General features: G+C 39.3%; 1 protein-coding gene across 4 annotated transcripts; it reads left to right on the forward strand.

Moving 5' to 3' along the window:
* The first annotated feature begins 724 nt into the window (after window positions 1–724).
* Window positions 725–25596, forward strand: LOC113068647 (cytoplasmic polyadenylation element-binding protein 2-like). 4 transcript variants are annotated; one of them, XM_026241437.1, is made up of 11 exons: window positions 725–1719; window positions 3998–4273; window positions 8222–8312; window positions 12503–12553; window positions 15498–15521; window positions 15891–16055; window positions 16883–16972; window positions 17615–17733; window positions 19529–19643; window positions 19970–20151; window positions 21849–25596. In XM_026241437.1, exons 1-11 carry the CDS (start codon window positions 874–876, stop codon window positions 22074–22076), a joined length of 2187 nt encoding a protein of 728 aa, XP_026097222.1. In that variant the 5' UTR covers window positions 725–873; the 3' UTR covers window positions 22077–25596. The 4 variants fall into 4 exon arrangements, with proteins under 4 accessions (XP_026097222.1, XP_026097223.1, XP_026097224.1 ...); XM_026241438.1 differs by lacking the exon at window positions 15498–15521 and having other exon boundaries at window positions 21849–22076; XM_026241439.1 differs by lacking the exon at window positions 12503–12553 and having other exon boundaries at window positions 726–1719.
* Window positions 25597–25765: the final 169 nt, after the last annotated feature.

Raw genomic sequence — 25765 nt, forward strand, 5'->3', positions numbered from 1 at the left:
ACACTGTTTAGTACACTCTATAGTATATACTACACTGTCAAGTATCACACTGTTTAGTACACTCTATAGTAGATACTACACTGTCAAGTATTACACTGTTTAGTACACTCTATAGTATATACTACACTGTCAAGTATTACACTGTTTAGTACACTCTATAGTATATACTACACTGTCAAGTATTACACTGTTTAGTACACTCTATAGTATATACTACACTGTTAAGTATTACACTGTTTAGTACACTCTATAGTATTTACTACACTGTTAAGTGTATGATACACAGTGTTCTACTGTAAGCCTGCCTGCTTTAAATGTTTCAAAATGATTAACAGTTGAAAACATCTGTTAGAAATTTAGAAGAGCAATCAAAAAGTTATCAAATTTAATCAGTATTAATAAAGTAACTGAAATAGTTACACTACTTATTGTACTAATAGTAACTTGTAATCTGTAACTGATTACATTTACAAAGTAACAACATTGGCGATTTGATATGTTCATAATTTCATCCGTTTACTAAGCACAGTAAGGAGTTTATTACTGCTGTATTACAGCCACGCATGAACCATATGGCCTCGGCAGATAATAAAGGCTAAAGGTGAAAAGACTGGAAGACACCCGAACGAGCAGTTGAGCAAGCAGCTGCCATCTTTCCGACAGTGTCAGAGCAAGCTCAGCAGCATTCAGACCGGGAGGACTGGTCTGAATAACGAATGAGTGACGCGCACATTGCGGCTCTCTGACTCGACCGAAAGCTCCTCCTCTCTCGCTCCAAACAGGCTGTAGGAAGTTATAGGACACAGAGTGCCTCTTTTATTGTTCTTGAGCAGGCCTGGGAATAGGAGCGCTGCGCTGTTTTGACGCAGTTAAATGGGTGATTACGGGTTCGGTTTGTTGCAGACAGCGAACATCAGCAGCGGCTCCACACGGTTCGGCGGAGGCGCATTCACACCCTATCCCAGCGCGTCCCCGGTGCGCCCCAGCAGCTCCCCCCTGGTGTCCCCTCTCTTCCCGTCACATCAGCGCAACATGCAGGATGAGCCTGCGGGGCTGACAGCTTCCCAGTCCGACAGCGAGCAGACCAGCGCCGCCGCCGACAGCGACCCGAGCCGCTTCTCCACTGTAGGTCACGCACAGACAGCCGGTGACCTTCAGCGCGACCGGAACACACATCAGCAGACTGAGCCCCCGCAGCAGCAGCTACAACAGCCGTATCCCTCTTCCTCTTCCACGGGCCTGGACACCGATGCGCCATCGTTCAAGGTGAAGACCCAGATGGAGTCTCCCAGCGCCCACCACATTAACACCGGCACCGGCGGCAGTAACATGCTCGCTGCCGCTTTCCCGGAGATGCAGAACACCGTCGGCGGCGGCGGCTCGACTTCCCCCACCCTGCCCGCCTTCGGAACGCCGTGGTCCGTGCAAACGAGCTCACCGCCTCCACCCGTCTCCAGTTCCGCTAACGCAATAAACCCGATCCCCACCACCGAGCCTGACAACTTCTACCCGGGCATCCCCTCCTCTATCAACCCCAGTTTTTTCCAGAGCTTCTCGCCCAACCCATGCCCTGTGCAGGGCTTCAGCAGCCCCTTTCCCCCCCAGATCAACGTCCCCCCGCAGGCACCGCAGAGCCGCCGGTCCCCGGTCAGCCCGCAGATCCCCCCGCAGCAGGGCGCCTTTCTGCAGCAGAGGAACAACTACAACCACCACCACCAGGTGAGAGAACACAATGCATGACGTGTTCACTGAGAAACACGCACACACTTGGTGCAGATCCGGAGCCTTTGTAGAAGGACTGTCATTGTGACGCAGTCTCGGCCTTGAAATATTTTAAATTCCTATAATATTTTTATAATGTTTACAGTTACACTGTATATTTGATTAAATGCAGCTTTAGTAAGCATAGGAAAAGTCTGTCACAAATCATATTGACACCAGTATGCATTATGCAACAGTAAATGTTTCAAACCGTAGCCTCATAAATTCTAGTATGAAACACTGTGAATGGCATATGTAATCTCATCATTTTGGTGCCCTTTAATGCAATTTGGTGTTGTGTCATAACTTGTGGTAGAACAATGAATTGGTGAGTCAAGAAAGAGAAGTCAGTGGAAATGCAAGGTCAGATCGAGTTCAGTGCATTGTGGGATGCGTTATTCTGAGCAGCGTGCACTTGTTCTAAATGAAACAGTTTTGCACAAATGTGGCTGGTTATCTGTGTTCACGTCGCATAGTGCAGGAAATAGTAGTGTGTTTTTTTCCACACATCCACACATTTGTTTTTTGAAAGCGGACACAGGCTCAAGGGCTTCACGTGACATTCCGGGGATGTCTTGACCTTTAGGGCATTCAGTGAAATCTCCTACCGAGAGCTTAGAGGCCGGAGACGTCAACACCCTGCTAAACTGCAGCAGTTTTAGAAAAAGCTGTTATTACTGTAATCTGCAGTTTGCACAGGCATTGCAATGGCATGGGGGCCATTTTGGTGAATGTTAGTATTCCTTTGCATTTCAGCATTTCTTTGATGTTATATTTGCATGTTTTAAAATGTATAACAGTGTTCTTTGCATAGCTAACGAATCTACATTAGCAGTAAATAAATGATAGTTTATTAGATCAATGATGTGCGTTTGCAGACTGCTTTTAACTTGACTTGATAAGATGAGGTGCTGCAAAAAATAAAATAAAAAAGCATGTTTTTTATTGCATTGGCTTCCCTGGAAAGTAACAGCAAACACACAATATAAGCAGATTTACAAATAAATGACTCTTATTGGCCTTTTTTTTCAATGAATTGACTTAAAACACAAGGTACTGATCTGAATCAGTCTAGCGTCTGTTTCCTACAAGAAAACTCTGATAGAGTGAAGTGTTCTAGATGCATTATGAGTGATATGCATTGTGCAGATGCAATATCTTGGTATCTGGTGGTGGTGAATTATGGTAGGCCTCAGTATCTGTGTGTGTGTGTGTGTGTGTCTGGTCTTGTGGGGGTGGGGGAGACGGTCACATGATTTTAGCAGTGGCAACTATGGGTCACAGTGATATTCCTACATGTGAAGTCATGCTGGTGTGACAGCTGTTAAGAGTGAATGTCTTTTAGCATGATATTAGGACTAAGCTGAAGACACCCTCTATTCAGGCGTCCAGAAACTTGTGTTTGTGTGTGTGTGTGTAGGTGTGAGAGGTATGACCATGATCTTATATCACACTGTGAGTAATTTTATGTTACAGGAAAATAATGATTTTATTTTTTTTTCTGGTAAGACATTACGGAGATGGGTGGGAACTCTTATTTGGGGAGAGTTGTGCACAGAATGCGGTGACAACACATGCTGATCCTGAAAATGTGTGTCTGGTGTTTGGTGTGTACGCTTTGTGAGGAAGCGCGTTTGTGTGTGTTTTTTTGCCATATGTTGTAGGATCAAGAGAGTGTGTGTTGTAGCCACTGTGTTCACGAGATGTGGAGTGTAAGATGTAAAGCTTTAAATCTTCTTACTTGTACAGCAAGGCAAAGCCTGGCCACGCTCAAAGTAACACACACACACACACACACACACTGGCATAGTCAGTCTCATTCAGATTCCCAGACACATTATATTATATTTCTAGCTTTTAGTTTCTGTTAGCATTGAGGTCATGGGTATGCTAGTGTTCTCCAAATAGTTTAACTTTTAACTCATTTATGCAATAAAGTGCACACTCAATACAATACTTCACACTTAACTAGGCAGATTTCTGTTCAATAAACTGCTCTTTCTCCAACACCACATGCTCACTGTCTCTATCCACCGGAAACACACAGCTTAAGAAATGTTATTTGAGGGAAGTAAACCTTTATAATACCATGAATTCATGTCAGATTTTATTTGAGATTGTGACATTTCCCACATTCAGTTAGACAGGAGCTGTGCATGACTAAAAACAGACGGCCGAGAGCACTCCCAACGAGTGAAGCTGACTGTACCTGACTGTACTTTCTGTCTGTCTGTAGCCCATGATGAAGCAGTCGCCGTGGGGCAGCCATCAGGGCAGCGGCTGGACCTCTGGAGGGGTGTCCTGGGGCAGAGACCACCGGCGCGGGGGCGGCATGGGTGTGCCCGGCTCGGTCAACCACATCTCTCCCATGAAGAAACCCTTCTCCAGTAACGTCATCGCCCCGCCCAAGTTTCCCCGCTCCGCCGGCTTCCTGGGACCGAAATCCTGGATCGAAGAAAACATGTTCCGTAGCGACAACAACAGCAACACTCTGCTGCCGCTGCCGCTGCAGGTATGTACCGTGTGTGCTGGGATGAGCGGCCCATGCAGCAGGGTCCATGCTATTATTTACATTCTGGTCAGTATGCATCAGACGATAAAGAGAAATTAGCCCGTCTAGTGTCAGTGTGCTTTTTGGCAAAATCAATTCAATCTTCATTTCCTGTTTGCTGTTAGATGTGCCGTTAGATGCTCGTATGGCCATCAACCTGTGTTTATTGATTTTCTAAGATCTCCTGGCACTGGGATGGGGGGGATATATATATATTTGCTCTGAAACGGTTTAAAAATATAAAAATGCACTACCATTCAAACGTTTGGGGAAAGTATTAAGAAATAAGAAAGTAATACTTTTATTCAGCAAGGATGCATAAAATTGATCAAAAGTGACAGTAAACACATTTATGGTACAAAAAGATTTATATTTGAAATAAATGCTGTTCTTTTGACATTTCTATTAACAAAATATTGCTGAAAAAAAAAGTTTTCTCAAAAATATGAAGCAGCACAACTGTAAACATTGATAATAATAATCAGAAATGTTTCTTGAGCAGCAAATTAGTATATTCTGATTTCTGAAGATCAACTGACACTGAAGACTGGAGGAATGATGCTGAAAATACAGAGAACAATTACAATTTAACATATATTCACATAGGCAAAAAAGATGCTAAATTGTAATAATAATAGTTCACAATGTTATTGTTTATTCAAATAAATGCAGCCTTGATGAGCATAATAGATTTTTTTTTTAAAACATTAAAATCTTACAAACCGCAAACTTTTGAACAGTAGTATATAAGAGGAAACAATCATTTCAACCAAATCATCGTAGCAATTAAAAAAAGGACATTTAAAAAAAATGTTTAATGCAAGTAGCAAAATACATAAACTCTAGTTAAAATTAATCCAAAAATGTTTTTTATATGTAAATTGTGGCACTTCCGTGAACATTTTTGAGTGATGGTGCCAACAAACCATACAGTTCTTATGAATAAATTATTTGAAATAGTTAATTAAAATAGCCAAAATGCTAAAATACTTTAACACTCACAGTCGTAAGTTGCAAAATGATGGTCCAATAAACGAAAAAAATAAATAAAAATGTTTTATCCACAAAAAAAGAAAAGAAAAAGAAAATGATCGCAACCATATAGTAAATAATACTCAATATATTGCCCAACCCTACTTAAATTTTAGATCATGAGAGTCTGAAAGTGTCTCACTTCCAAGCTGAAAGTGAGAAACTGTGAGGGTGTGTGAGGCTGACAGAGAAAGCAGCAAGAGAAACAGATTTGTGTCATTGTTTAGTAGATGGAGTGAAACAGCAGGTCATTTACATGTGAATCACTGAAGTGTACGAGGAAACTCCCCGTCTCTGGCACCTGTAGCCGGGTGTTCATCCTCTCGCTTCAGCTTTAAACCTTCACTGCTATTGTTACTTTTTATGTTTGTATCGACATGGCACCATTTACTGGTACTTTTAGCGACAGAAGAGGGTAAGGATGATGTGCTAACGGCTATAGATCCCCATAGATACTCTTGGATTAAACCTGCTTTGTTTTGACATATTTCATTTGTCTTTCTCTTGTCAAGAGCTGTGGTTGGTCTGTCCTCCAACAAAAAACAACCTTGTAGGTAGTCTGTGCAAGCACCTTATTACGACCTATATTTACGTTTTAAAGTGAAGTGCCCTCTAGCAGTTGTAAAAAATAATGGCAGTGTCGTGATGCGTCTGTCATAACGAAATGACGTATGTTACCAATCAAATTGTGTGTTTGTTTAAATGCAATGTGTGGACTTTTCACATAGTCCAACCTGATCTCACGGCAATTAGTACATACTTTACTAGGTGGCTAATTCATACGCATTCGTACAGATGACCACACCTAACCCCGCCCCTAAACCGAATCATGCAAAATCGTGATTTACAGTGCATGTACATTTTATAAGCATGTGCGTTCTCTGGGATCAATGCCATGATCACATGATCGCATATCGTCATATAACGCAATTCTCTACCAACGTTGTCTTATTTCAGGGATTTTGACAAGTGACCTATATGGGCGTACGGGTTGGAGGACGTGTTGTAATATGGGTATGGTCTAAGGACTCAAGAACAAAATGACTCTGGATTCATTGTTGGTTTGTACTTCATTCTAGAGCAGATCAGTGTTTGGCACGTCACAGCTAATTCCTTTAATGCCAAGCTTAACAGAACTAAAATGAGGAACGTGCAATGCATGCGGTCTGGCCTTCATCACTTTCTTTTTTCCTCCTCTCTTAAGGAAACAGGTCCGACTCTACTAGTATCTACGGTATTGTTCGTTTCCATAAACAGGGTGCCGTTTGAATTCCTCACATTCCAGGCCTCTCCTCTCTCCTCCTGTCCTCTCCTTCCTTCTCTGCGTTTGCTCGGCGTTCCTGAGATCAAATGTGTCACGTTCTGACAAGAGAAACAAGACAGATAGAAATGGAGGAAGGAGGAAATTACAGAGACGCAATGTTGTTACAAAGAGTTCATTCAGTTTCAGATTCAGGTGTGTAGACGAGATGTGTTTAAATCAATGCTGAGTCCTAGACCCAAGTGTTGGTCTAAAATAACTCAGGAACACGTCCTGAACCAGACTGGTTTTGATTATTAGGCAGGTTGATGAAAAACTCTGAAATGGATGTAAGAGAAAAGGAAAAAGAGGTTACAAAAATTGAGCCTAGCCTATACGTGTTTTTAATAAACATTTCAAATTTGGTATTGAATGGAAGCATAAACCCCAAACCCTCGGATCAAGAGTCTTCAGGCCTCGTGTTCTTCACTGGAGGACTGAGCTGCTTTTCAGACACTATTTCTGGCAATGTTGCTGAAACTATATTTAGCTTCTTGTCTGCAAGCGGCGCTGTGTGGGCCTGTGAACACGACTGGATGCTGGAATGATATAAGCTCTTGCTCTCTAAAAGCTGCTCTAACTGGGAGGCAGATGGCCGTGACAGGGCCGATGGGAAGCATCTGTGTGTGATGCGGTCAACACTTGCTCCCTTTGTGCTTTCTAAACTGCGTCCATCATAGGTATCTATTTATCTGTCAGCAAGACTAGCTGTAGCACATATTAGACTTGTTGTTTGCTGGACCATATACTAAAACACTTCATACCGCAGCATAATTTACACAAACTAGAGGTTATGAAGAGCAAAGTGCACACCATTCTGACTAACATTTGTTAAGGTTGTTGCAATAGTGGTTTTAGTGTCTGTAAGTCATGAAAGAGTGCTCTTTAAGTACACTCAAGCGGCCTTTTATTAATACTATCTATAAGTACACTGGTAAGTACACTACGAGTGCACATTCAGTATGTTTTCGGAAGTGTGTTGATAATGAGGCTCTCCTCTGTTGAGGCTGGAGCTTCTGTTCTTGGTCTTGTGTGTGTGTGCTGTGTCTGTGTCTGTGGGAGACACACACAGGTCTGTGAGGCTGTGTTCATGTTCACGTTCCTTCTTGGGCTCATTGTGGTAATGACGCAGATATCTGTGGCATGTTGTCAGGCAGGTGTTGTGACCGGGAGATGGGATGCAGCTTTAAACGTCTGCAGAATACAAGAGGGATATTCTGGTAATGCGGCTGAAAAACAAAACCAAGCGGCACAAACAAATCTGCAACACAGACGCTGGTTTCATTCTGCCTAAAAAACACCATCACGCAGAGACTAGTTTGGTAACTTTCGGTCCAAAATACACCTGGTTAATTCCACTGGTGACAGCTCTACAAACAACATTCGTGTGGCCATACCAACATTCAGTCTGCCGCAGTATTCAGGGATTCAGTGGTGACCTGCGAACTGGCAGCCGGGAAAAATGCCATTCCCTGCATTCTGGTGTGCTCCGGACTGCATGAGTGTGCTGCATGCAATCCCATAACTCCAGTACAGACTACATACTGACATGTTCCTCAACTCTCTCTCTTCCTCAGGATCGGTCCAGGATGTATGACAGCTTGAACATGCACTCGTTGGAGAGCTCCCTGATCGACATCATGAGGGCGGAGCAGGACCCTCTCAAGGGTAAGATGCATTTCATGTTCATCGTGCTGTCGCCTTTTAAGACAGAATGCATGTTTATTACAGAATGTGTATTGAGGACAGATTCATGTCTGATGGATATATATGGCTCATGTCAGGTCTGTCCAGTGTTTTGTACTGATTTAGCTTATTTTCTTTACTTTTGATTAATGGAAATAAAAGGGGGGTGTAATTCAAAAGGCTCAGTTGGGGGGCCAGGGCTGTAAATATACTGTATATGGCCAATATACGCACACCTGTAAACACACAGCAGTTCAGTTAACATAATAATGCACAAACGTGTTGTGTATTTCATTTTTTTTGTCTGGTTTATTCATAAATCAGTCTAACATAAGCAATAAGCTACCTGTGGCTTTGTGAAATAGTGATTTTGCCATGTTAAATGTCAGTATGAAATCACAATTGATTATTTTGTCTCCACTTACTGTTCAGTATTCAACATATTATTATTCCAAAGTATTTAATCAATATTCAACTTTTGTGAAGAAGTACACTTTAGCATACATTCAAAAAAAGTACTTATTCCTTTAAAAGGATATACTTAAGTATAAACTGAATGTCATGTTTTCAGACACACAACTGCATGTTAATTGTAGTTAAATTACAAAAAAGTATCATAGTTTAAATGTATATTAAATGCAATTAGCTGAAAGAATCTTTATATGTAATTTGATAATTACTTCTATTGTCTTGGAAATATTAAGGTCTACTGCTGAATGTACTGATGAGCATTTATGCAAAACTAGAATATATTTTAATTGAATTTTAATTGAAACTTGTGTTTCATATAATTAAATATATTTGTAATTACTGACTACATTTAATATATTTTATAACTTTAAATGTATGTAAAACAACACACAGCAGTTCGATTATAATCAACATAAGCTTTAGTGTGGATTGGACTGAAGTACGTTTAGTATGTTAGTCTACACATCCAAATAAGTGTACTTTAAAGAACAACGACAGATTTGTAAAATATAATGATTTAAGATGTACTATAAAGTAAAACTTTAAATTTGACATTATTACAAAGTGTGCATTTTAAGAGTGTGCTTAAATGTGTCATGAAAATCAAGTCCACTTAAATGGGATTTTATTTCATTTATTACATTATCTATGAGTACACTTTTAGAAAATATTCTACACGTGCACATTCATTACAATTAAGTGCATTTCTTTGCTAGGCCTCTGAAATGACCTTTTCTTTTGGGTGACATCACACATCTCTCTTAGTTTTCACCCCTTCCCTTCAACCTCCTCCCTATGTTTTGGTAATGTATGCCCACTTTTCTCCATTGAGTGAATTCTCAATGGATGAGATCAATCCCCTAGCATTTTATGTTGAAGGTTTCAAGTACTCCATGCTTTAGGGCCAAACCAAATTTTCTAATTGCGAGTTTAATTACGGATGCCACAATAACACAATCGTTCAAAGCGGCAATTAATCATTCAAAGTCCACTTATGTTATTCTGCGTGCTTAATATGTGATTTTATTTCTTTATACATGTAATCTTAAGGGTTTTACCATTGTTTTAATGATAGTTTTAATATAACATTATAATAACATGCATATTTTTACCTTTTTTTATTTAAAGAAAAAAACAATCCAATCTATAGTTGACATTTGAGGCTTAATACTATAAACCGTATTTTTCGGACTATAAGTCGCACCTGAGTATAAGTCGCATCAGTCCAAAAATAGATCATGATGAGGAAAAAAACATATAAGTCGCATTGAACTATAATTCACATTTTTTTATTTATTTACCAAGAGAAAACATTACCGTCTCCAGCCACGAGAGGGCGCACTATGTCTACAGTGTAGACTACAGGAGCACAAAGCAGCATAGAGCGCCCTCTGTCGGCTGGAGACGGTAATGTTTTCTCTTGGTTCATTTCTCTTGGTTCATGTCGAATTAATTTTGATAAATAAGTCGCACCTGACTTTAAGTCGAAGGATCAGCCAAACTATGAAAAAAAGTGCGACTTATAGTGCGTTAGTTTATTTTCATCGGTTGCTTCAAACAATGGTGTAAACATCAATCAATGTAAACTGTGATAATTGTAAATAATAATCGAAGTTAAAATGTCAAGGGAATAATCGACAGCCCTATCATGCTCCATGGTAAAATTACTGTAATGCACTGTCTGTCTTGGCCTTTTGCTTGATTTAAGCCCAAGTATGGTTCAGTCGGAGCAGTTTGTGTGTCATAGGAGGGCAGAGGGGTGTGTGGTGCTGTGATCAGGGTGTGGCTCTGCGCTACACTGACTCTCAGTCTGCCCCTCTCACTGGAGCTTCTCGTTCAGCCTGCTGGAGCAGATGGACCAGACACTTACTGCAGAGACCGAGAGAGAGGCAAGGGCGTGGGTACGGCCTATATTTAGCTCAGGACACACTCTGCCACCCTGTGTGTGACAGATAAAGGACAGGAGCGTGAGTTGAGGTCTCTATGGTTTACACAGGCCTTCCTTTAAAATCAACATGAAAGTATTTATGTTAATACACTTGATTGTGCATGATTGATATAATGCAGCCATTGTAAACTCTTGCCTCGGTTAACACTATAATTTAAGACTGGTTACTGTCAGTGTTTATAAAGGTTACAGCAATAATAGCAAACAACAATATATAATAGAAATTTTATCACTAAGGAAAGACCGGGAAGCTTTGGAATGTCCTGTTTCAGTCAGGAAGTATGGAAGTGGTATAACTTTCAAATGGCATTTCATGTTGACTTTAATCTGTTTAAATTAGGAGGTTAATAGTAGAAAACTACCAGATTCTGATCTAAATGTTTTATTAGCTAAGCTACCTGTGCTTTAGCTTTTCAAACATACTGTCGTGTGCTTGATCGAACAGATCGTGGGAGATGTCCTGAGTGAGCCACTCCAAAGAAACGCGCTTAATAAACGACGGCTCGGTGAACGGGGAATGTGCTGACACCAGCTAAAGCACTCGAAACAACACAATGCTGTTGAAATATTAAACACTTGGCAGATGCGATACAGTATTGGTTGGTCTGGTGATGTTGTTGTGCGTAATCAGAGCAGATGAAACGAAACAATTGTTTGATTCACTGTGGATAGACGACAGGAGCTCTGTGAAACATTGAAATGAAAATATCTAGGAGCGTCCACGTTTAATAATTGGACAACAGATGGAGTGTGTGTGTGTGTGTTAGTTTGTGTGTGTGTGTGTGTGAGGACTTAGAAGAATTACAGCTGATTCTCTGTGTACCTGGATGTTTTCAAAAAAATCGGTCAGACTAGATTATAGACACAGCTCAGGACAACATGTGCAGGTTTCCACATTTGACCCCAAAATCACACAGAAAAAAAGATCATTTATATTTATCACACACAAACACAAAAAGAAGCACTGCAAACCGTACAATTTCGACAAAATCGAATCTCTGGGTGACAAATCAGCAGAATCTAATTTTTATTTGCCCTGACATGGCCCCTCATCCTAACCACCCCCATGTTACTGAGCCCCTGACAAACACAGATTCAGAGTCAAGATTGCTGTCTTAAGAGCTCCTGGGTGTAACTGGGATGTGTCATGTGACAGAGCTTCAGAGATTTGACACTCTGTGTGTGCATGTGTCATGTGACCGGGGTCAAAGGTAAGTGTGACCTAGTAACACAGCAAAGCTAGTTCATCATTTCTAGAAACATTCCTCGTGAGTGTCATGGGTTCCTGCTTTGTTGTCCCATGCCTTATCGGGCAGAATCTTGATGGAAATAAAACTTCTTAAGGCCTGTTGATGTAAATTATAAATTTAGCAATAACTATATTAGCATCCATATCAACACACATCTCATTTGGTTTATTATAAGCACGCACTGCAGTTTGGTCATTTACAGCTTTAAATGCTCAGTATCTTTTAATTCTGGGGGATTCTGATGGGTGTTTTTATCAATCATCAGTTGGAAAAAAGTCATTCTGGAAGTGATTCAGTTAACATGTTTCTAAGCTAATGATGTGATGTTTAAAAAAAACAGCAGCCAGAAATGCAAAGGTTGTTAGCTGGTCTGTTGCAGTGAGTTGTAACTGCTTGAAATGCTCCCTAAATAGGCAGCTTTGTAGGTTTTGTAACACTGACATATGGCTGTATGTTTCATACTGCCCTGTCTCTCTCTCTCTGTCTCCCTCTCTCATGTTCAGGCCGTGTGGGATGCCCCCACCCAGGCGCTGACAGCCTGCTCATGCTCAATGGTAATTATGACAGTGAGCTACAGTTTTTCTTTTATTTTCTGCTGTCTGTAAAACACTCATATGGAGCAGGGGTCATTTTTACCAATGTAGGCCTGGAAACGTATAAACATAGATCTTTTTGATGAAGATGGGCTGCTTGAAAGAAGTTACTATTCCCAGAGATGTGACGTACTCTTAAAATTGGGGTTATTTTAGCATCAATGGATGTTTGTTTGCATTTAGCATCTAGCATCAATGTTTTTTTTTATTTTTTATTCTAGTAGTTTTATTGATATTTAATTGTTGGACAAACTTTGTTAACCGTAAAGTTCTGCCCAGTTACACCTTGAAGCATTGAAGGTTACTGTACCTTTGGACCATTGGGCCACAATAAATAATTTTAGAGAGATGTTTTTTAATGGAGGTACCAATGCAGTCTGGGGCTTGATATCTTCATCTGTGTTTCTGAAATCCTCTGTTCAGGTCGTTATGCTGTGGTTTGGCTCACTTTGCCACTCGCTTAAGTAATTTATGTAATATTTCCTTAATGTTATTTCACACATATTCCCCAGATTGTTTTGCACCTGAGTTACAAATGAGTAGCTCTGTAATGGAATTTCAACAATTTAGCATTTCACTTTGTTACATGGTGAGGTAATCCTTCCTGACCAATCCGCTCGCTGCATCCAGACGGAGCGTCTGCCAGTAGGGCTCCATCCGCTTCTCACCAGCGTGACTGAACTCAGCTCTGTTGTGTTTGGCTGAGCTGATATTCGGTATCACAGTCTCTAAAGCTGTGGAAAATTGTGCTTTGCTCTCTCGGGATGACATATTTCAGTAACAGCTGTTGCCTTCTTTTTAGGGTAATTGGATCATCATAGATTATACTCTAAAAATAACTGTTGTTGTAGACAAAAGCCTTCATTTTGTTTGCTTTGTGTCTTTAATCAGTGGTGTCAGTCAGCCGTCAGTATTACTATTGCTCATATTTAGGGTAAGTGACCTGAACAAAACCCCATCCAGAAAAATTACACTTACAGTGTTTGTCTGGTGGACCTCTATAGAGGAACATTCATGGATAGACCAGAGACGTATAGAGACTAGATTATCGGTTTTGGGAATGGACTTTGAATCGTTCCAGTGGTTGACCAGTATAGTTTTTTCTTATGGCTGACACCAGTATCAGCAAAGTGGTCCATATAAAGTGATATATGTGATCTGACTATTTAATTCAGCGGTCTTTAACTCTACTCTTAGAGACCCAAGCTTCTGCGAAATCACTTACTGTCTAGTAGGTAGTATATTTGGGTTATAACTTTCTTGGCGACCATTAAACGTATGATCTAGTATGAATTTGGGAAGTAGGAATGAATTTGGACATATTACATCCACCATGTGGTTACTGTCATGTGATTTACCAGCATCAGTTGCATCATTTCACTGCTATTCATAAATCATTGCCATGGCCTCATGGGGTAGTGATGTGTCCTACTGCACTTTAGGATCTCAGTCGGTCATCTGGGTACTTTTCGACTACTATTTTTTTTTAATACTATGAATTTGAACATGCTACTCTTTTCAAAAATAGTATTTTTACCTACCATTTAGTATCGAAGTAGGCATAATAAGGCATATTTGGACACAGCATCAGTGTCCCGCAAAGTTTAGCTCCAACTCCTGAATTCAGAAGTAGTAGAGTCATCCAGGCAGGTGAGGTATGAGACAAGCTGGAGCTAAACTCTGTAGGACGTTGACGAACCAGGAACAAGTCTGGACAGCCATGGCATACTAAGTCTACAGTATGTGCAGCCATACTTTTATTATATATTTTTTCATTTAGACAAAAAAGTATGGGCAAAAGAGTGGTAATGAGATTGGGACCAACCTGTCCTGGGCTACATTTCCCAAAAGCATTGTGAGCTGAGAGGATCTTAGAGACCTGTGGTGATAATGGTCCTACGATCGACTTAGGCTTACATTGCTTTTGAGAAACTCAGGCCTGATCATTGTGGAGCATGTTTGGGTCACATGGGCAAGAAGGACATGTGTTAGTTAGATTTCGAAGAGCTTTCATTAATATTGGTCAGGTAAATTGGTAGAAAATTCAAATGAATTAATTAGAATTCATTTATTCATTAATTAATTTATTAGTACATGTCATACAACCTGCCCACACCACACTGAGTGTTAGGTTTAAGGCTGTAGGTTCATTTTTTTTTTTTTTTTTTTTTTTTTTTTTTTTAAATCAAAACTGCACATTTTCCAACAAAACACTTCAAACAAAATTACCGGAAATATCAGGTTGCACCTAAATGGTCAAATACACAAAGAAAATATGTCAGAATGCTTGTGTTTGTGAGTATTCAGGTTAACACAGTCAGTGTCTTGATTGTAAACAGTTGAGAGAAAATCGGATATGCCTCAGTACATTGGATGTGTTTATTAGGTCTTAAAGTGACAGCAGCCTAATAAACCTGCCAAACCTGCCGCTCTTTATGTCCTTATTAATTAATCCAAACCAATCAAAAAACAAACTGATATTGACTGAATAACTTTGTAGCTTTGATCAGAATTGATGTGTGTAATACAGTGAAAGATATGCAGTGTTTCATTTTACATTTAAATACTTCTTGTAGTCTATGTAGTATTTATTTCCCGAATACTTCTCTTAGATAGACCATAGATCTAAAACACATTCATTTAATTTGTACTTTTCTTCTCTTGTGCTGATTTGTTCCATTGTTTGTAATTTGCTTCATTTTTATTTCAATAATAAGATTAAGTCTTAGTCATGCTAGTTTCAAAAGTATGTTTGTGGCCTTAGGGAACACCAGCATCCAGTCCATGATGACCAGCTGTAGTTAATATTTCATCCATAAACATTTGCCTTTATTTACACAGTCATGAAGTTAAGTGTTCACTCAGTTGTTTCATAGTGTTCTGTATTGTTTTTGTTCACATGCAGCCAGGAGCTATGGGAGACGACGAGGTAAAATCCACTGCTCGTTACACTATCTGTGCTGGCATGGCAGTATTCTGTGTATGTGTACAGTGTATATGTGTGAACTGACACTGACCACTACCAACAATTTGAGTTTATCAATATCATGTGTTTTTGAGGCTTATACTGACTGAGAGCCGCAGTTCACTGACAGAACCCATGATTTATACATGGCTTTATATATCTCAGGTGGTCTGATCGCAAATGGACAGTGCTAAAGACAACTGTGGAGATATTTCGAAACAAATGTGCGATGTTAAATGTCCTATTGCACCCTAAGGCTGATCAGATCACCTAAGATGGAGGTAAACACCATGTGTTAACAAGTGTCCTCACCTGTCTTTCACTTTTTAATAGGACGTTCCTCACTCTTCCCCATTGATGACGGTCTTCTAGATGACGGTCATGGAAACCAGGGGGTCCTGGGGTCTTCTCACTGTTACCCCCATCAGAACGGGGAGCGCATCGAGAGGTTCTCCCGGAAAGTGTTTGTGGGCGGTCTGCCCCCTGACATCGATGAAGGTCAGTTTGAGAGAGTGTTTGAACCATATCGTATTTAAGGGATTGAAATCAACTTTTTGACTCAACAGCCAATTTGGCTACTAAATGTTTCAGTTAGCGGCCATTCATAACTTCTACTTCCAAAAACAAACAAACAAAAACCACAGATATAAACCTAATTAACCATTTCACGGCTTCTTATATCAATATATATTGTGCCAGGGTGTCTGCAGGATTTTTGAAATCAAATGTAAGACTTTTTTAAATTTAAGACAAATGTAAGACCTTTTTAAGACCTGCACAAATAAAATTACATTTCACACAAGCAAATAGTTTTCAGCACACATCTCAGATTTTAAAACAGTTTTAGATAAGGGAGTCAGAAGTATCAATTATTAATTGATTTAAACAGTTATTACCAATCAATTATTATTTTGATTTGATAACATTTTCAAGAAGTGTCCACATTTATCTGTTTCAGTCTTGCCCTGAAGCCACTGACATGTTTCTGGCATCTCCTGGTGGCAGGTTACTGATAACAGCACTGAGAAACATAAAACCTCCACAGATTGCAGATCTGCAAACAAAATGGCTGCAGCCAATGAGAACTGCTTTTATACTGTCATTCAGAGGAGAATTTGAGGGAAATTATTTATATCAGTGAGCTTTACCTTGCAGATATTGAATAGGGATTGCTTTTAACCTCTGATGTTTGATTTTCCTCTACTAATGCAGATTCAAATGATATTAATATATATATACATATATACATAAAACATGTGTATCAGTTCCTGCTGTTCTCTCTCTAATCCTTTTATCTGACTCTCACGGTCTCGTCTTTCCCACAGATGAAATCACAAGCAGTTTTCGGCGCTTTGGTCATCTGGTTGTTGATTGGCCACACAAAGCAGAGAGCAAGTCTTACTTTCCCCCTAAAGGTACTATTAGACAAATCACCACATTCATATCAAACACAGCAATAGAAATCTACATAGACTGTAAATAAAAGTTTGCACACACCTTCCCATTCTTTATTGCTGTTTTTCACATTGTAGAATAATAAGTCTTCATAACAAAAATGCATGTTAATGTAGCCACCAGAAATGTGAAACAAATCACAGCTCTCTTTTATTTTATCATCATTTTGTTTAAATGGAAGCTTTGCACATTCTGTGTCCAAGTGAATGAAAGATTATAACATTAACAGCACTGAGATAGTTCACATGTGCATTGGACACATTTTATGGATGTTGTCTACATTCCCTTCACAATGAGTCATGTTGAATCGATGAAAGCCCTCTGGCTTTCGGATGGAGATTTACTACTGGTCACAGAACCGTGCTTCCCTGACAAGATACGCACGAGATTTTACGCACGAGAAGCTTTTGCCTCATCATGATTTCAATTTGATTTTGATTAATCGTGTAGTCCTAGAATAATGTGTGCTCTGTAACTACTAAGAATCACCCAGTGCCTCTGGTTGCTGTGATCCTTAGTTTCTGAATATTTAATAGTTATCTATTCAGTCATGTTACACCGAGCTCTGGTTGCCATGGTTACAGTGATTGGCTGTTGTCTAGGTTACGCCTTCCTCCTGTTCCAAGAAGAGAGCTCAGTTCAGGCTCTGATCGAAGCCTGTCTGGAGGAGGACGGGAAACTCTACCTGTGTGTGTCCAGCCCCACCATCAAAGACAAGCCCGTGAGTCCAGATACATTCACATACTGCCAGACTTCATGATACCATCTCAGTGATGAGAGGGAAGTGTGTCCATTTTTTCATCTGAAAACTTCAGATATTTAAATCAGTAGGGGCACAATGAAACATCACTATGAGTGAATAAATATCAAACAATCTTGCCTGCATCTTTTCTTAACTAGTGTCTGACACATGCCATCTATTTTTAAATAAGTGTTTTGTTGCTTTGGAAAAAACATACATGCATTTAACTTTAAATATGCTGTAATTGTGATTATTTTCTAATTGTAAAAAAAAAGCACACTTTAGGGTGAGGATGGAAGAGAGTGCTGTTCGTTCACTTCCCCCACATCCATTTACTAGCGGTACTGAGACTCAAACCCACACCCTTACAAGGCTGACTCTCTAACCATATGCTGCGTTCACACCAAGCGCGAATGATTTCAATGTTAAGTCAATGTAAAGACGCGTTTACATGCGTCTGGAGGTCTTGCGGTGCGGATGAGGCGTTTAGCGCAGTGCAGTAGACGGAATTTCAAGTCATTCACGCATCTAGGCCGCGCGAATTGAGCGTCTGGCGCGTTACGTGTGAATGGTGCTTTTGTGCATTTTACCGTTTGACGCGAATTCGCATCTGACGCCCGAGTTGAAAAATTTTAACTTTGGCATCAATCCGCGCCACGTTAACGCATCAGGAACCTGCTCAGGAGTCACTCATTCAACATGGAGGAACGACTGATGTTGTCAGTGAGCAGTCAACTGGAGCTATAGGACACAAGTATCATACACAAGTTCATATTTCAGGAATAAAAAGGACCTCGCTTGGAAGAGTGTGTTGTAAATACACATTTAACTTTTGAGTCACGTACAAGTTTATCGACCCGCTGCCTTCCCGCCGTTTTTTACAACTATTTTCCCCCTAATATAGCCTACAGCTACTTTTCGTTAACAAGATAATGTTTTTATTCAGAGGACGTGTGCAGGAAAAAGTGGAAGAGACCCGAGTGCTCGATCAACATCAGCCATCTTGCAAACAGACAACCGCTAGCACTTGCCCCTCCCACAAGAAGCGGATTTAGCCTTGGACAACGCGTCTATTTCGCTCTAGATGCGCGAATGCATTCAAAATATTCAAGCGGCAAACTAGACGCAAATTTGATGCTCTATTCACGTTTGGTCTGAACGTAGCATTAGGCGACAACTGCCCCCTTTACTTCAAAATAAATCCAAAGTTCTAACATGAAGTCTTGATGGCACAGGCTGATAGGAACTATAGCAGTTCAGAAACCCTCCACCTCCCTCAGCTCCACCTGTGTGGAACTGCTTCGTGATTATTTCATGTATGAGATATATGGGGATGATTTCATGTATATTATATGCGCATCAGGATGTCTGTGGATGTGTTGGCAGTAGAAAGTCTCAGTTCTTGATATGCAGCAGCAGTGTAGCAGATCAGTTCTACTTAGAAAGAACACATTACACTGCCATTCATATTATCATGCTAAACTCTCCAAGAGTTGTCATGACAGAAGTGTGCTTCAAAGCACACCAAAATATCATTACAATATAATCCTTTAATTGTACTTAAAAGCAACAATTCTTATTTGACATTATTACAAAGTGAGTTAAGAAACAGTCGTGAAGCTCTTTTATTAATATTTGAAGTGCACTACAAATGCTTATTCAGTATAGAGTTCAACATGCAATTAAGTGCACTTCTTTTTCACAATGGTATGTTTTTTTTGCTGTTTTCATGTACACTTTGTTTCATATGCAGGATTTGTATGTGGTTTTTCAGGTCCAGATTCGTCCATGGAACCTAAGTGACAGTGATTATGTGATGGACGGATCTCAGCCGCTAGACCCTCGCAAGACCATCTTTGTTGGAGGAGTACCACGTCCACTAAGAGCTGGTACGGCAAACACTTGGCTCGTTGTTGTATTCGTTTTAAACTACAGGATATGATGTCCACAATGTGAAGATATGGCAGTTATCTCAACAAAGATTCTAAAATTAATTTCACTGTTGTTCTTTTCTTAACTGTGTCAAAAAGTATTAAAAAGTTGTTGTTGTTGTTTTTATTGGTATTAAAAATGCTTTAATGGTGTCTTTCTTTAAAAGCCCTTGCTATGTGTACTGTGTTAAGCTAACTGAGATATGGCCTCATTTGTAAGTCGTTTTGGATAAAAGCGTCTGCTAAATGAATAAATGTAATGTAAATGTAATCTTTCTCTGCAGTGGAGCTGGCCATGATCATGGACCGCTTGTATGGTGGAGTGTGTTATGCGGGAATTGACACTGATCCAGAGCTGAAATACCCAAAGGGGGCGGGGCGTGTGGCCTTCTCCAATCAGCAAAGCTACATCGCTGCCATTAGCGCCCGATTCGTCCAGCTGCAGCATGGCGACATCGACAAACGGGTAAGTTGATGGCACTTACTGTACATGTTTGTTTGAGACTAGTAACACCCAGAATAGCACACTACCATGCTACTATGTAGTGTGTAGTGTGTAGTATGCATACTGTGCATAGTATGCTACTTTAATTTGTTATTTCCTGTGTACATAGACTTGCAAGATCTAATCAAATGTCCAGTATGACAAAGAACATGCCACAATGCAACCGATATTTCTTTCAGTTCATCCATCACACTGTGTTAAGAAACATAGTGCTGAAAGGGTACTTAACATTTTATTATTACATTATCTGCAAGTACAGTATTATACATTATTTGAAGAACACTACAAACGCACAATCTTGCATTGCATCGTTTTATGCGACATTAACTACATGTAATAATTATACCAAATCTCCTTAACCCATGGCTTTAATTGTGTCATTAGTTTACCCATCACTTTGTAGTACATGTCATTTGCACACAATGGGCCTCATTCATGAAAGACGAGCAACACTATTTACCCCGCCATTAATAGAGGAGGGGCGGGCCAGATACCTAAACATCCTACTTGTACAATGACTGCTTACAATGATGGAGAAGTCAATATTACTGGTTACTGCTTTATTATATTTAGTAAAATTCTTAAAAAATTAGATACTAGTAGGCTAGTACTTCGTTGCCGCCTTTAATATTTCATACCATAGCAACTAAAGCGTCTCAACTGGAAAAATGCTGTGCCACCAAAGCGTTCTCAAGTGCCACCAGTCGGTTGTTTTAAGAAGAGCGCCTGACATTTTTACTTCAGCTGGCTAAAAACACTTTTGTGGTCACACATTATTGAATATTTATTGATAGTCATATGGTCTAGTCTTTTTTGCATTTATGCAATATACTGGAGCCAAACCTGAGAAATTAGACCAGAATATTCCACAGCATTCCTGGACACCCAATTTGCGTAGCTGTGATTCATATGCGCGGATTATCCTAACTGTGAATAAGTGTGGACGAGCGGCCTATTTACGAATTATTGGAATTCATTAACATACAAGTTTAACTATGAAATCAGATGTTTACTAAGACTTTGTGAATCCGGAGGAGAGTTTTTGGGAAAGTCTGTTTTACACCCAGATTACTCAGAATTTACTCATATATTAATGCAAGTTTCATGAATGACGCCCAATAAATATTTCATTGTCAGCGTTGGGAAGTTAGGGTAAATAAAAATAACAATAATCAACAGTCTAATTAGATACAAATCATTTTCTCCATAAAGTATTGCATAACTTATTGCAAACTACGTTCTAAGTCCCATATCAACCTCGACCAGTTAAACAACATAAGGATAAACATGAACTGATCTGACTTTCAAATAAATTATATCAAATTACATACATTATTCTTGAACTGACCATTATTTAAATAGGGAAGGTTACATTAAAAAATTACATTTTAACATTAGATGTTATATTTTAATGTTAAATCCACTATTGTTTTATATAAAGTTGTTCTATTGTCTATACAATGAAATATTGTATAAACTATATAACAACTCTTAATGAAATACAATGGTGGATTAAATAAATAATAATGAATTACTTAGTAATGCATTTCACCCAAAACTGGTCATGGTAATCTTTAATTAACTATATCAGCTGCTGTACTTTACCAGAGTAGAAATGAACCAAAAACAACCATGTTTCTCTTATTCATGTGACACAGGTGGAGGTGAAGCCGTATGTGCTGGATGACCAGCTGTGCGACGAATGCCAGGGAGCACGTTGTGGTGGAAAGTTTGCCCCGTTCTTTTGCGCTAACGTCACTTGCCTACAGTATTACTGTGAGTTCTGCTGGGCAAACATCCACTCCCGCGCTGGCCGCGAGTTCCACAAGCCGCTGGTCAAAGAGGGAGCCGACCGTCCCCGCCAAATCCACTTCCGCTGGAACTGAAGACGGGGATCCCGGGAACGCTGGGAACAACAGCATGCAAGGCGATGCAGAAACAACACGTCTGCTGTGGGAAAAAAAGATGCTTAGTTTGGCCCCTAACCCAAGCTGTCAGTATAGAGTACATAACCATATAAAGTACATAGAGAATATATATGACTATAAATATATAAATATATATCTTTATCTTTTGTAGCAGCCAGAAACACTACAAGCCTCAGTTTATTTCACCAAACCACTTCTTTCTCCTCCCTCCCTTTACATCTCAGGCTCGAACAGAGTTTTTGTGGTACGTTCATGTTTTTTTTAAAAAGGAGATTAAGAAAAAAAAAGAGATTGATTTTTTGTAGGTTTTTTTTTTCAAATTATTTTTATATGTGAGATTTAAAAAAGGTAGAAACAAGAATGTTTTCGCTTGGTGGGCAGCCTGTCCGTTCTGTCCATTTGTTCTGTCCGTCGTGTGTCCGTCTGCTGCTAAATCCCCCCCTAGTGGGAAAAGTGCGCAATTGTCTCTGGAAAACCTTTGATGACGTAATCTCTGATGCCTGGAATGGATCTCAAACCAAAGGTAGCTAAACATGCGGCCTGAAAATGAGACGTTTGCTGCAGAATATACAAAAAAGAAAGAAAAAAAAGAACGGAAAAAGAAGATTTTTTCCCCCCTTGATGTTTCGCTCCAATGTGCTCTTAGCAGGAATAGGAATGATTCAATAATTAATTACTGAGACTTTCCATTTTCCACTGGCAAAAAGAAAACAATACCTCAGAATATCAATCTGGCTTGTTATTGCTCTACTCTTGCAATTTAATCACAAGCTATAGAAGAAGCTTTGCTGCTATATAGGATATAACGAATAGATAGTGTCGGTGTTCTATGTAATGCCATTGTGACGTCACTGGCAATGTCATACACAGAAATGCAGTCCGTTCCCTCTCGCACGGCATGGCCAATCATCACAATGGAAACACAGAATGTGAAAACTTATGTGCATGTTTGTGGCTGTACATCATTTGCATGCAGTGTAAAGGTTACCAGCACATATAAGAAAGAAAATAAACACAATCAAAACATGATGCATATATTAACGACAAACAGAGGAATTTATGTAGCATGAGGTGAAAAAAGGTCACACTCTTAGATATAAGATAATATAACAATATAATATCAAAAGAAAAAACAAACTGTAAAATTCTTCTTAAAACCTTTGCATGCGTTGTTGTGATGATTCCTTTACGAACTTATTATGAGAGAAGTGACGTTAGTTTTTAGAGTAGTGAGTTCTGCCTTTTTGTAACTCGATAACTAGTCAAGAGACGGTGTGCTGTCCTGTGGTTTTCTTGTCTCGTCTTCGTGGCGTGTGAGTCTAGTTATGAATTGACGTTTCAGTTTGATTTAAACTCTGTGATCCAGAGGATCGTCCCTGGACATTTAACCTTTGCCCTCTCTGAACACCCCTAAATGCCACCCCTCTAACTGCGATAGAGCGCAGGACAAGGACGTTTTCCGTGGTAGCTTTGATATGATGTAGTTCATAGGAAATCGTACCCATGGTCGCTGTCTGTGCGTGGTGGGCGGAGCCTAGCACCGCATTTCGTAGTTTAATCTCTGGAAAAAATCTGAGGTGGAGAAAAGAGAGGAGAGAAACTTCACAAAAGGAACCCTGTGGCAAAATGTTTTGTATTGTTTGCTTTTTTGATCAGATCAGTCTTATGGACAATCTCTACAGAAGCAAAGGTCATTTGGTACTGTACTGCTCTTTTCTGTCTGTCGTTGTTTTTGCACTCTATATATCCTTGTGTTCTTGGGTTTGGTGAAGAATTCAGTGCCCTTGTCGTACTGTTCGTGTCTGTGATTTAAACTTTCAAGTGTCAACAGTGAGCTGAGATTGTGTATTTATTTATTACATATGTGTTTATTTATTTTTTAACATGTCACCTGTTTTCAGACTCTTGAGGACACGTGATGCACTACCTTTTTGATTTCTCTCCTCTCTTTCCTCCTTGAGAACCAATCCTATTTTTTCTGACGTTTGGAGTCGAACGCAAAACAGTCTCTTTAATTTTGTATCACATCACCTTTTTTTGTATACTATTTGGTTGTAGAAGTATCGTGACCTATTTTAAGTCTATTGGATAATTTAAATATCTTTATTTTTTACATAGTAACTTATTTGATTTATTGTGTAAGACGCTGGACCCAGATTCTATTTAAGCGATTACGTAGATCTACCGTACTGTACTCGCAGTAAGAAGTAGCGACGGTGTTTCTGGGAGCTAAATAAGATGGCGCTTCATCGTCATCGTCGTCTTTCTCTCTGTCTGTGACGAGTAGTACGCTCCATTTTTCGTGTTCAACACTGTTGCTTCGTATGTGTATGTGTGGGTTTTTGTCGTCGTTGTCGTCGTTTTGAAAAATCATATTTATTTGACTATTTTTGTAGACAGATAGCTATTTGATTTAAATTGTATTTTTCTATTTCTGTAGACCTCTGACTCTCACTTGACTTGCCCCCGTATTTATGGTTACGTTCACACACACTGGAAGACCCAAAAGGCCGTTTTTTAATTTTATTTTTTATCATCCCTGCAGTTATGTGTGTGTTTGTGTATGAATCTATTTATGTATTATTGCTAAGCACACATCAATTTGATTACTATTTAAGTTGGTTGTGTATTTAATTTGAAGGAAGGAAGCATTGAGGGTTCTACTATGTTCATGGAAAACACTTGAGACTCTCCCTGGTTAGATGGAGGGGTATCAGCCCTCCCCTCACTGATACTCAGAAACTTGAATATAACACATTTTGAAAGGCTTACTAACCTCGAATCTGTGTTGTGACGTGCAATACTGTTTCTAATGTTTGTATAAAAAAAGTGAGAATTGCAGTGTATACCTTTTTAATGCAGATTTATTTTTTTCATTGCATATTTTGCAAATTTCTGATCCACAGTGTCATTTTTTACTGTCAGAAAAGATGAACCCCCTTTTTTTCATTGCAACTATTTTTAAATCCAGATATCTTTGTACTGATGTAAATGATTGTAGTTATTTTGGATAGTGTTTTGCTAACAAAAGAAAAAACTTTTTCATGCATATTTCTATTTCCTTTTTTTTAGGTTTTTTTGTGTCTTGTTTTTTATTTAACTCTAATAGTAGCAAAATATTTGGGATAATTTTTCATATTATATGTCATTAATATTATTTTGTATTTTTATGTGGAAAGATATAAAGATATAATTTTATGATGCTAACTGCTAAAATATTATTTCAATTTGAATTATTTTTAAAGCTAAAATCTTTGTGATATTGTTTATGTTCTGGTTTCTAAATCAAGTTTGTGTATAGATTCACACAAGTGGTTTATGAAGTGTTCAGACTGTAATTATTACCGAATGGCTCTTTGATATGCAAACTGAATATCATGTTGTTCCTTATTTTGATTTGTTTTGTATTTAAATGGGGTGTTGATTACAATCTTTTTCTTTCATTTCCTGAATAAAGACCCATTCTGTTCAGACACAAGCCGCGTCTCATCTGTATTCTTTTGGAACACGTTCGAAGTCGTTTTAGAAAGATTTTCATTCGAAGTTCAATTGAGGATTCGAATCAATGAGCCTTCAGTCGCCCCCTGGAGGTAGAAGCACTTTAGTGTCATACAAGGAGGGGTTTTGTTATAATTTTCATGTATTGC

This window comes from Carassius auratus, linkage group LG48F (assembly GCF_003368295.1).
Source record: "Carassius auratus strain Wakin linkage group LG48F, ASM336829v1, whole genome shotgun sequence".
NCBI classification, from domain to species: Eukaryota; Metazoa; Chordata; class Actinopteri; order Cypriniformes; family Cyprinidae; genus Carassius; species Carassius auratus.